Genomic DNA, 12,885 nt, shown 5'->3' with positions numbered 1-12,885 from the left:
GTATATGAAGGCAGTTCTCAGTTTATACTTGTTGACTAGAGCGGTAGCCATAGACTAAACACAACATTTAATAGGATATACTTTTGATACAGCAAATATATGGTATGTTTAAAAATGTGCGTTAGTATGTTAACACAATAACACAAAAGCCAAAAGCTAACTCACTAGCTACAAACTAACACACTAGAGATTTACTGTTTACAGAAGAGATTTACTGTGGATATATGATATATACATATGAAATAGATTTCATATGTTATTTTCATTAAGATCTAAAGAGATTAAGATCAAAATCTAACCCAGCCATACCCAAAATTGAATCCTAAACTTAGGCACTAACCCTAAAATTAGCCTTAACCCAAAACCTAATCCTAACCATAACCTCAACCCAAAACCTAATCCTAACCTTCATCTTTGGCCTCATCCTAACCATAACCTCAACCCAAAACCTAATCCTAACCCTCATCCTAGCCTTAATCCTAACCATAACCTCAATCCAAAACCTAATTAACCTTAATCTCAACCTGATTCAGTTAAGATCCAGTTCCAGACTGGTGTCAGCAGCAAGTCTACACACAGCTTGTTGGGGATGTTGAGATGGTCTGTATTAGACCTGTTAGATGATCAAGGATTTCTCAGGTGAACATCTACATCTTAACCTGGGCTCTCCAAATAAAGTGAAGAACAGCTGAATTCAGTGGAAGTGAAGTCTTCAGTAAAGGTCTCTTGATAATCTACTTAACGCTCAGGTGCTACAATACGGAGTGTTGCTGTTATATCACTAAGAGTCTGTGTCATAAAATATATGTATTATATATTTATATTATACAGTCACACTTTTAGAATACATGGATTCTGTTTGCCGTTGTCTAACGTGTCTAGCAAGCTAGAGAGCCTGCAGCTCTAGCTACTGTTGAATAGCTGAGTAATTCTAAAAGATTTGACAAGAGATGAATAAAGGTAGAGATCTTTAGATCGCAACGTTAATGAAAGAGAATGAGCAGCGCACTGTTTAAGTCCTATTCATAAAGTTACTGTGGCAGATCTGAATGCATGCCCTTTTTTTTTGAAAGACATCTCAGGAAAGTATAAAACCCACTGCACTTTGAATCAGTCCTGGTATAATGCTTCTCACTCTGTAATTTACTCCTCTGTGAAATCCAGCTCATTTGCAAGATGTTCATTTTGTATATTAATGAACACTGCTCTCATCTTAGGGAAGGGTGTGGAATAGAGACATTGACATAGACATTGCAGAAGAACTCAAAGGTGACTGCCATATAGATATATATGTTTGACATTGTAAGCTTGTTGTCATTACACAGCAGCATTTCACACTTTCCTCAATCTCTATATATTTTGTACATATTTTTTAACCTTTTGGGTTGAATCTTTAGCACTCTGCGATCAAGTTTATCTTAACTGGAGGTGTAACATTTGTCATAATGCTTGATCCAAACAGATCTGAATTAGCCTTTTAAAAATCTATGGACTAATCAGCTGAGTGTATGTACGTACATTACAGCTTGCCTGTGTGACCAGACATATTTGAAAACAGGGCGTGTAAGATCATTAAATCCACAACAGCACTTTGACTGGACATTTACCACTAGGCTATTCCATATGAAATCATTTGCAAAAAACATTGTGGGTTATGAATCACTAACCACTCTATCAAATGAGGGAGTGCTAGAATTTCACACAGAGGTCAGAACAGGGTGGTAATCCTGGTTTCTGAACGACCAAAGGGTAGGGTGCTATAAAATGTGTATAAAAGTTCTCTGTTCTCATGTCCCATCTTTACCCCTTAATTCATAAAGGTTTATTACACACTCAGGTGTATTATTTAATTGGCTAGGTGTATTATTTAATACGAGCCAGGGTCAGAGCATAGAATTAGCCATATGTCACCTCTGGAGTAGAGACAGCTAAAGGCCTTACTCAGGGGTTCAACAGTGGCAGCTTTGTGAACTTGGGTATCAAACCCACAACCCTGTGATGAATAAACCAGCACTCTTACCACTGAGGCGCCACTGCCACTGATTATTGGATGCTTCCTGTAGACGTTTGGGAGGGTTTAAGTACATGACAAGACCAGGAAGTAATCTATCCTAACAGTGTTTTTTTTTTTCACATACTCATATCCACAAAATAAATAAATAGCATACTCTAAATGTAAGTATTTAGGCAGCTCTAGTTTTGCTCTACAACTTTCAGCTCATTAGGTTGAATGGGATTTTTGCTAACATTCAATAAAGCTTGGCCAACCCAATAGAACCGCAATAAAAGGAACTCATTTGTGGCTACAGCATGGATAGATCATAGAGCATAGATCGGTTTGCTGGGAAATGCTAAAATTAGGTCTATGTACGATTAGCTCTTCAGTATAATCATTACAGAGCGCATCCTTGCAGTGACCGCGCATTATTCACCTTTTCCTTCTGTGTTTACTTTCATCTGATTTCCTTTTATGTTTCCTTTTATGTGCTTTTGAGATAAGCCTCACCCTCCTGCATTTCTCATGCGCTCAGTGTTTTGCATATGCTCGTTTGACCAGCAGTAGTATAACTGGAGCAGCAAGCAAGGCCACACAGAGGAGAATGTGACAGCCTCATAAATAACCTTGTGCGTTACTGAGAGCCATGTGATTCATACACAGGAAAATGAAGGTTTATGCTGATAAATAAATATTTTACTGACCATAACAAAAGCCACCGAAATGCATCCTTAAAGACTACAGTTACTGTGTAGTGCCATGTGTCTTGTTTGCAAATACTGACAGGCAGGCGTCAGAAGGAGAATGAGCAAGTGCAGATTTATGTGCACTGTTTAATCTTTCAGGAACACAAAAACAAAAGCCATTTGAAAAGCAAATTGAAAAGGGGAAAAGATAAAAACTTCAGCGACTAATTGAATTGCAGCTCAGAAGCCAAAATGCAGTTACAAGTGAATGTGCTACAGTTGTAGCAGGGGAGCACATCAGGGAATTGCAGAAACTCAATCAGTTGTCTTTCAACCCCGACACCTGTCAGCCCGAACAGCACAGAAAGATTTGCTTGGGTTTAAATATGCCACAGACGTGATTATTGCTCGAAAAGTCTGTCTTTCAGATGCAACAGGTGCAAAACAAACTTTTTAATTGTGCATGTTTCTCTCCAGCTGTTGTGAGAATGGCTGTTATTAGTCTATTAGTAGTCTGCATTAGGATGCTGGAGTGAGATTAGTGGTAGAAAGAACAGGGGCAGAATTTCAATTTCTGTACCTTCCCTTATACAGCGTGTTTAGCCCTAGACACATGCACTGTCAGCTACACCGCAGTTCTGAAAAGGTTAAACTATGGATGTTGGCGGCAAGTACCTTTGGCAGGTGAAGGGAGTGGTTTCTGTCTTCAGGTGGTAAGTCAATGTTAACAACAAAGACAGACAGAGAATTATTGGCAAGCAGATGTGTCTTGGCGCAGTCTGCATTATAGTGCATAACCTGAAGGCCTTTGGAAGCAGGCTAAGGCTCTGTCCATGTGTATGAGGATGTTTTTGGAAATTTATTTTTTCCCCGGTCTGTTTTGACCTCGTGTCAACATAAAAATGCAGCTTAAGGTCACTGAAAATTGAGCTTTGGAAAGCGGTTAGGGGTGGAGATTTGTTTTGAAGAGCCCATTACAATGGAAGAGCTTATTTTCTTCCCTTTTTAAAATAAATAGTATCTCAACCCCATAACACAGCAACAGCAAGGCTTATTACACGCTAAGGCATAAACATTAATTAATGTAGTATATAAACACTAAGTTAAAGCAACTCATTTTGAAACCCCTGTTTTTGTGATATGATAAAAATCAACACCTTTACATACTGTATATTCACTTATTTAGCACATTAGCTTTGTTTAACATTACAATTAAAAGGTTATAATTTGTGCTGGATTGCTGTTTGACGGTGGCATATTACATGGCGGTAAATCAGAGCAGAGGTCATTTGCATATATGATTCCTAATAGAACAGTAATTAATACAGATTGTCTAATAATAAGGTACATGCATTCACTCAAATCAGATTTTTTTTGCCTTAGTGGGACTGTAGAGCTAGTACTGCCTTTGATTTAGGACTGTATGGGTATGTCAAATACAATCTTTTCAAATCAGATTTGAGTCACTTTCATATGTCGTCCTAGATCAGATACATGGGCATGCAAAATGAATGTGAACAGTTAAATCGTATTTCATGCTTTTTTGAAAATCGAGGGACAGATTCGTTCACATTACAGACACATAAACTTACATTTAGAAATACAGCCAAATCCGATCCAAGCGCAGAATCAGAATTTATTTACCAGGCTTGTAATGTAATGCAGCCTCAGTGACTTTGCTGTATTGAGCATGCTTCTATGTGTGTCTGACAAGGGCTGTTTCTGTGTGGTAGGTACAATTGGGTTTGATAACATGTTCGCTTAATTTAGCATCATGTTTGCTTACACAGTCAGTCCACACTTGTGAACCTCCTCTGTTCGTGTCATTCCTAGTATTCTTAATACTTTCAGACACGGTCTTGATATGGTTGTGCCCTCGCCACATCATTATCCTCCATCTCCTATGCAGAAGGCATGCTTGTAGTGTTCTTCTCAAATCATTTGACATTAAATTTTACACGTTATTACCTCCTTCTGGATGGGACAAAAATCAAGAATATATACAGTGGTACACAAAAGTTTCAGCACCCCTGGTCATTGTGAATAGTTAATTAAGCAAAAGATGACCTGATCTCCAAAAGGCACCTGCATAAATATACACCCTTAATGGAAGAGTCATCCTGCATCTTACCATAAATTCAGTAACAGAAGTTTTCAAAGGAACATCTAAACAAGCCTGATGCATTTTGGGTTAAGCTAAAGCAACTTTTTTGAAAGCAATGAGCAATAAGGTATGTTTGGAGTGCAGAATTTCAGGACACCTCTCCGACTGTTAAGCAGCGGGGTGGATTGATCATTATTTTGGCTGGTCTTGCAGCCAGTGGCACAGGGGAACATTTTACTGGTAGAGGGGAAAATGGATTCAGTTAAATACCAGCAGATTCTGGATGCAAGCATTACACTACATCTGTAAAAACAGCAGAAGATGAAAAGAGGATGGCTTCTACAGCAGGGTGCACAAACTGAAGGTTTTGCCATGGTGCTTCACAGTCCTCAACCTAAACATCAAAAGTCTGGGGATAGACCTCAAAAGAGCAGTGCAGCAAGCTAGCCCAAGAATCTCACAGAACCAGAAGCCTTTTGCAAGGAGCAATGGGGGGAATGCTCCCAAACAAGAATTGAAAGATCCTAAGCTTCCTACAAAAAGCCTTTACGAGCTGTGATACTAGCCAAAGGGCGGACCTTGCAGGCGTTTGCTATAATAAAGAGTACACAGATGTACATACTGTCAACTCTAAACAGATACAGTACATATTTATATACACAGCCCTGGAAAGAAAATAAGAGACCTCTATTCTCTACGTGTATTGCAGTCATTTTATTCCAGGCATTTCACCAAACAAATCTTTTACCTGAATTTGCAGACTATGAATGGCATAATGTCGCCCAACAGCAACGTAAAAGACTAGTGGAGAGCCTGCCAAGACATGAAAGCTGTGATCAGCAGTCAAGGTTATTTCACCACAGTATTTTTTTGAATGCTATGAAAGTTCAAATAGTAGTACTGTGTTGTTTGAATAATAACTTCTTTGCATTATAATTATTATAGTAATTTTTTGTTGTATTATTTGAGCGGTTTTCATTTCTGCAAATACATGCTCTAAAGATTTTTATTTGAAATTTAGAGGAAATGTTGTCCATGGTTTATGAAAGACAATGCAAATGTTAATTTCCCTAAACACATTGCCTATACATAGTACAACATGAGAAACTAGTCATGTAGGGTGGTCTCTTAAGTTTTTCCAGAGCTGTATATTTTTTATTTTAGTTTATTTAATTTTTTTTTTTTTTTCTTCCCCTGAAATAGTGTTCTGGTGCTCCAATCAGATGCAGCACTCATGGCTGTGTACTTTGGAATAAGAGCCTGACCTTTTCTTCTAGTGCCTCTCATTGTTGTGTGTGTATGTGTGTTTACCTGTATTTCTGTTTGTGTGTGTGTGTGTGGCTATATTGAGTGTGTGTGTTTTAGATTTAGATTTTAGAGTGCAGTCCCATCAGCCACATACAAAGGCACCTGCACACGTAAGCGTATGCAGGCACACACACACTCACACATACACACACGCACACTCACTCTTAGTGCAATGAAACTGACAGGGGAGTGTCACCGAGCTGGTGACACAGAAACAGGCAATTATTAGAGCCCTAGAGAGGATGAGAGAGAAATGGAAGAGAGAAATGAAGTGGGTGAGGTAGAGCAGAATTCTTTTCTTCCCTTTTTTTTTTTTTTAACTTACACATTCGGTTCACCTTAAACATCACTCTGCTCCTCTAATATAAACCCTGCCTTCACCCATCCCACTCTCCTCCTGTCTGCCCTCTGTATCTGTTAGGAATGTAGCATTGCGTCATGTCATACTCTATCATTTAGTACAAGTCTCTCAGAACGCACAGGCATCGAGCAAGCCATTCAACAAGCTGGAGCAAGGCAAGGGCTCCTTTCACTGCTGTGTATACTGCATAAGTAATATGGAAATAACATGAAACTAGCAAGCACACAAGGAGGCCAGTCCATGTCTCCTCAAAAATACAGTATGTTGCTTCTACTTTACCTCAAAATCAAGAGCAGGGAGGAAAAGCACACTTGCCGTAAGCTCATATTAGCTCAAGGCTAACAAGTTAGCTCTTACCTAATATACATTAGATCATTAAACATACTGGTAAAAGTTGATAAAATGTGTAATAACATTTCTACACATTGTCCCCAAGATATATAACTCAGCAAATACACAGTGATTGTGTGTTAAAACATGCACAATTGTGTTCCGTTTGTTTGCATATTTTCACTTAGAAAGTCAGCCAAACATATAATTTAAACAAAGGTACCCAAACTTTTGCTACATTAAAAACTGCGTAGAATCAAGATGCCACAGTATCGCATCAGGTTGTTTTAGTATTAGTTTTGTTCATCTTTACTCCCCTAGTATGTACACTACATGGACAAACATTTTTGGACACCTGCTTATGCATTGTTTTATTTGAAATCAAGAATATAGAAAAATAGGGTTTATCCAGCTTTGGAGTTTCCTGTGTTGGAGTAACTGTCAATACTGTCCAATGAAGGCTTTCTCCTAGATATAGGAGCATTGCTGTGAGAATAAGGTTGCATTCAGTGACGAGAGCATTAGTGAGGTCAGGATGTTGAATGATCACACCCTACCTCATCCCCAATCCATCCCTATCTGCTCAACTCAACCCACAAGTATTGGATGGAGCACCATCATTCCAGAGAATACAGTTCCACTGCTCCACTGAGCCGATAGGTTCATGTTTATCTGCTCCACAGCTCAAGGCTCTAGCCCACACCTGACATTAGGCTTGGTGCCAGTAGGTTCATGTTTATCTGCATCCAGAGAGTACTCTCATTCTATTGGCAGTACTACAAAAGCTGTATGTGTGTATGTGCGCATCTGTGTTAGCGGTGGAGGCAATGTAAAGTATCTGAATGCATTTATTAGAAGGGATGTCCACAAACATTTGGACATATAATGTATTGTATATGTATCTAGCTATCTACCTTTTTATCTACATACCTACCTAAACGTACCTACCTACTTAAATCCACCTGCCTACCCACCCAACTACCCACCACCCAACTACCTACCTACCTGCATGTATTTTTGTGTGTATATGCATATATGTATCTGTGTATATTCCTATTTCTTAATATATTTGCTGAAGACAGGATTAGAACAAGATCAGGGTTTTTATCATGTTTCAAGTGCAACATTTTGTTCAGATTTCTCTTTCTTTTGTTGTGGACTTTGTAAGACCAGGCTCCATGTATATTGCATGAACATTGAGGCAACTTGTTCCTGATAAGTTCCTGCCGTCCAACATAATATATTTCTCTCTCTATGTCTGTCTCTCTTGCTCTCTCGCTCCTTGGCTTCCTTCTTCTCCTGTTGATGGGATAGTTTGTGGCACACTTATTGCTTGTGCATTGGTTAAGCTCTTATAAAGACTTATTCTGCCCTTTAAGCCATCTGTCAAATTCTCTTTTCATATCTCTTTTCATATCCCTGTTTTAGCCCTCCTGTCACTTACAGTGTGTGTCTTACAGTGTGCAACGGGAATGGTGAGTGTGCATGTCAGCTCCCATTGATAATGTCTCCTAGGGGCACAAGTGCATATTGAACACGTTCTGAAAATGCCTGACAGCACCTGGACTGGAGCTCATAACGAGGCAGATCATTCGAGAAGCATAGTAGAAGTGCCTCACTCTCAAATTTAACATCTGGCTCAGGGCAACCTGGAGGTGACTTGACAAGAATAAGACCAAACCTCTGCAGATACATTTCTGTAACATTGCAGGACGTCAGAGGGCGTAAATGTGACTGCTGTGATAGAAAATACCACGTTGACTGAGTACCAGCTGCAATACTAACCTTGTTAAAGGTGTTATATCTTTTGGGCTGCAGAAATGAAGGTTTATATGAGTGTTTTACGTGTGAGACTACAGCTTCTCCAAGCTACAATGGAAGAACTAATTAAACGGGTCATAAAGACTGGCTTTTTAGGGATTACATCTTTAGATTTTTTTCCTTTAAAAGAGGCTCCTTCCTTTCTTTCTTTCCGTTCTCTTGCTTATTATACAGTGCAGTCCCTTACAACTTAACTGAGGCATTAAATGGCATTAAATATTGGCTGAACCTAACAAGTAGTTCTGTCACTGCATTGTCTGAAATGTCACAATAATACTGTTTTAAATTGCTGCCAAGCCACAGCTAGATCTTTTATATGAATATGTACAAGGATGTTTCTTGCAGAGCACTGCATATCTACAAGTGAGCTTTTGTCAATTCTTTGTACCCTACACAAATAGGTCAGTTACCTCTAGGCTTCCTTATTTAGTCAAAGACTACATTAGTGAACAGTGTTTGCAGGATTGTAGTGGCAATTGTAACGTGTTGTGGGTTTGACTCACCGATACACCAGGGTTTCATCAGCGGTGCAGTTGTACTGGATCTGGTACATCCAAACCAGGTACGTCCCTGACAGTCGGCCAATATCCCACCGCACTTGTGCTGAGGTGGAGGTCACTCCCTGCACCTCCACAAGCTGGTCTTCTCCTCCTTCACTTCCTCCATCCTCGGCCTCCACCTCTACATCCTCTCTTACTTCCTTTGGGTCAGCATTAGCATCCTGGCTGGGGCTCTGCCCATTGGATGTCTTTCCTCTGGTAATATCTGATGACCCTGGGTCCCGAGCTAAAGGTACTGTTCCGTTGCCTCGGTGAGGAAGAGGAATTACCTTAAGGTCGATTATTGCAGTGGCTTCACCTGCGGCATTGATTGCAATGCAGGTGTAGGCCCCATCATCCCGGGCCACAGTCACTAGGAGCTCAAGTGTCCCGTTCCGAAACGATGTAGTACGACTGGAGTTGGCAATAATCCGGTCATCAGGTGAAACCCAGTGCACCACCGGCTCAGGGTCTCCGATAGCTCTGCATTTGAGTGTTGCCCTTTGGCCCTCTAACACCCAGAGTTTGTGTGTATGGCGAGTGATAAGCGGAGGCTCACAGGTGAATTCCTCCTCAGGTATTGACCAGAAGTAACGTCCTGCCAGGTGAACTGGTGTGGCACACGTCTCCATATCATCACTGCGAATCAGCCTGCGCAACCAGAGAAGCTCACAGTTACAGTGCAAGGGGTTTCCTCCAAAGTTCAAACTGACTACTGCATTGTACGGGGTTGGGCTTATGACCCCCGTCTGGGACCTTGCAAACAAGGGATCAGGTGGTAGAGTCTGAAGGCGATTTGAGGTCATGTCTAACCGAGCAAGTTTATAGAGCTCGCTGAAAGAGCCTTCAGCAATCTGGTCAATGAGGTTGTGGTCGAGGTTTAGTGTGTGCAAGCTGGCCATGTTCTGAATGGCATCCCAGGGTGCTTTGCGCAGATTGTTGTAGGACAGGTCCAGGTCTTCCAATGTGAGGAGGAAGTCATCAAAGGCATCAGAAGAAATGTTGATGAGCTGGTTGTTGTTCAGGATGAGGTGCTGCAGGTTTAGCATGCCTGCTAAGTCTCTGGGGCCGAGGGACATCAGACGATTCCCATCCAGGTGCAACGAGCGGAGACTCTCGAGGTCCGCAAACGCCATTGGCTTGATGTAGTTGATGGTGTTTCGGGACAATGTTAGATCCACTAGCCCGGTCATGTTTGCAAAGTCTGCACCCCCCACCTCTCGGATGAAGTTGTCAGCAAGGCGGAGCTCGACAGTCCGGCGGTCAATGTTTGGCGGAACGAAGAGGAGACCTTTGTCTGCGCAGAGTGTGCTAAGAGACTCGGATAAATTCCGGCACACGCAGTGGAAAGGACACGCAGAGACCACGCCCCACGTCTCCCCAGCCAGTGCTCCAGGAATCCGTCCTATTAGAGCAGGTAGTAAGCATGCACACGTGACCAGTGTCAGCCAGTGGAGGGAGGGTAGAGGTTGGCTTGGGGGTAATGTGGAAGGGGCCAGGTAACTGTAGGTGTACTTTGGACAAAGAGAAGGAGGTGATGGTGGGAGTTTGTGTGAGGGCTTGAGGAGAAGTGGCTGAGAATGGATTGATGGTTGAAGGGGAAGAGAAGAGGAGTGTGTGTTGCTCAGATGATGGCGTAAAATGTGGGACGGGTGTGATTTTTGTGACTGGGGGGGTGGGGAGTCTTGCATGGTAGAAAGGGGGTTTATCCACAGACCTAGAGGGAAAGAAAGAAAAAAAAGGGTTTAGATGCTATATCCTTTATCATATCCCTTCACATTTTCTTTCCTATCAAATATAAGCTTCAGAACAAAGAATTGCTTTCCTCTTAAGCCTAGTAGACTGTGTGCGCGCATGCATGCAGGTGTGTGTGTCATTTGTTTCACACTGAGGCCATTGCCTGCTGCAGAAAAGTGCTTGTACACACTGAAAACTACACACTATCTTCTCAGCATGGGCAATACGTGCTTTATCGTGCGTAAAATTCCTTTATAGCACAGTAGCACCCTTAGTCATGTATGGAGCATCCACTCCTTCCCCAGTGTACATCTCACACTGGTGGAAAAAAGTGGGCTAACCGCAACCCAAATAACCAGAATCAACTGAATCCACCACCGCAGTGAGTCATCAACACTGATCTACCAACCACAGTGGATCTCTCTAGAGAATCCAGGCAAAATAGTTACTGTACCACAGATCCATATGGTTACTGTAATGCAGATGCATGAATGGTCTAGGTTCTTCTTAGTCTAGTGTATGCATTTGTGCGCACCCAAGTAAAACATCTCCAGAAAGACATTAAATGTAAAACATTTTATTTATATATTGGGGTCAGGTTGAACATTTTAATGAGCATCAAATAAACCCCACAGGAAAGTCTCTGCGTAATACTGAACAGTTCTATAAAAGCAGGCCGACACATGAAAATATTGTCCAGTAATGTTTTCACCACAGTTTAAAGAAATGCCTGGTTCAGTGAAGGTTTTAGAACTGTGTCTCACCGCTATAAACATTTTGTTTATTTATTTTTACCCAATTATCTCCTCATTCTAATGCCATTCACTGTCCAAATCTACCCTATTACACTGCACAAACCTCTGAAACACATGAAGCCAACTACCACATCTTTTGGAACTGCTGCTCACAGAACACCATAGGGCAGTTGAATTTGCTTGGAGTTGCAGACTGCCCAGCTCTGTTGGCAATAAACTGGCAGTTGCTCATAATTGGCCAGCACTACTGCAAGAGAGGGGAACTAGGCCATCCTTAGAGCAGAGAGCTGCAGAGCCAATTCAGCTCTCTTGGACTGCTAGCCACTGATGGCTAGAGCATAATCAAACTCAACGATACGACCCAAACCACTTAACCAGCTGCACCACTTACCACCCTGATGTCTAGACTCACACTGAATCAGATTTCTTTGGCCTACCACATAGACATCTGAACCTAATGGATATGACCTGAATGGGTATGAGGGATTTCATCGCTATGCCTCTTTCACAGTTATGCAAGACTGCTCAACAAGGCTTTTCCAAGACAATTTCCATTCTAATCAATATTTCCCCACATGGTTTTGACAGCATGGGCAACAATGGGAGAAAACATGTCTGGAGGAAAGGCAGCTCAAACAATTATAATAATAATAATAATTCAATTATTGGTCATGTTCCACCATAAAATAGTTCATACTGCAGACTATAAGCTGGTTTGTTGTCTTCTTAGAATACTCCTAACTGCTCCAGGCTATGAATGACGCTACCTAGAGGACACCAGATAGTTCTCTACTAAAACACAGTGGGAATAACAATAGATTGGAACTGGATCTGCCTCATAATATGCTGTCTGGATTGGATTAAGGCATCCCTAATACTATAGTTTATTTGCTGTATTTGTGGCTAGTTTGAGATTGCTAGAACACAAAATAGATTACAGTAAAAGTCTACTGATGTTCCACAATGTTCCATTAAGTGATGGCCTTTGCTAGGTTCCAGGTGCCTACGGTGGAGTAATACTTGAAAGTGAGATTACAAAATGTGCCTTTTTGCAAGTCAAGTTGTAAGGTGGGAACTAATGCTGGATTCCGGTGATCATCAGAGGGTTTTGCATACCAGATGGTTAACTTGTAAATATGGTCTCACACCGTTCGGGTGCATGTTGAAAGCCTACGCTCACCACATGGAAAACAGCACATAGATCAGGTATGTTTTTGCACATTTATCACCGATTGTACGTAAAGTTTT

At 41.2% G+C, this 12,885-nt stretch overlaps 2 protein-coding genes across 3 annotated transcripts in view; one reads left to right on the top strand and one right to left on the bottom strand.

The window, feature by feature from the left end:
- The window catches only part of pcxb (pyruvate carboxylase b), a 258,985-nt gene that overhangs the window by 149,392 nt on the left and 96,708 nt on the right, over positions 1 to 12,885 (top strand). The window lies entirely within an intron of this gene.
- Positions 1 to 12,885, bottom strand: part of LOC140562156 (leucine-rich repeat and fibronectin type-III domain-containing protein 4) — a 42,184-nt gene that overhangs the window by 9,373 nt on the left and 19,926 nt on the right. For both annotated transcript variants that reach the window (XM_072687581.1, XM_072687580.1), the window contains exon 3: positions 9,110 to 10,862. In XM_072687581.1, coding sequence (XP_072543682.1) covers positions 9,110 to 10,836 — 1,727 coding nt within the window. In that variant the 5' untranslated portion in view covers positions 10,837 to 10,862. The remainder of the gene's footprint in view (positions 1 to 9,109; positions 10,863 to 12,885) is intronic.

Source organism: Salminus brasiliensis, chromosome 9 (genome assembly GCF_030463535.1).
Source record: "Salminus brasiliensis chromosome 9, fSalBra1.hap2, whole genome shotgun sequence".
NCBI lineage: Eukaryota > Metazoa > Chordata > Actinopteri > Characiformes > Bryconidae > Salminus > Salminus brasiliensis.
This window is presented reverse-complemented; position numbering and strand designations above follow the sequence as displayed.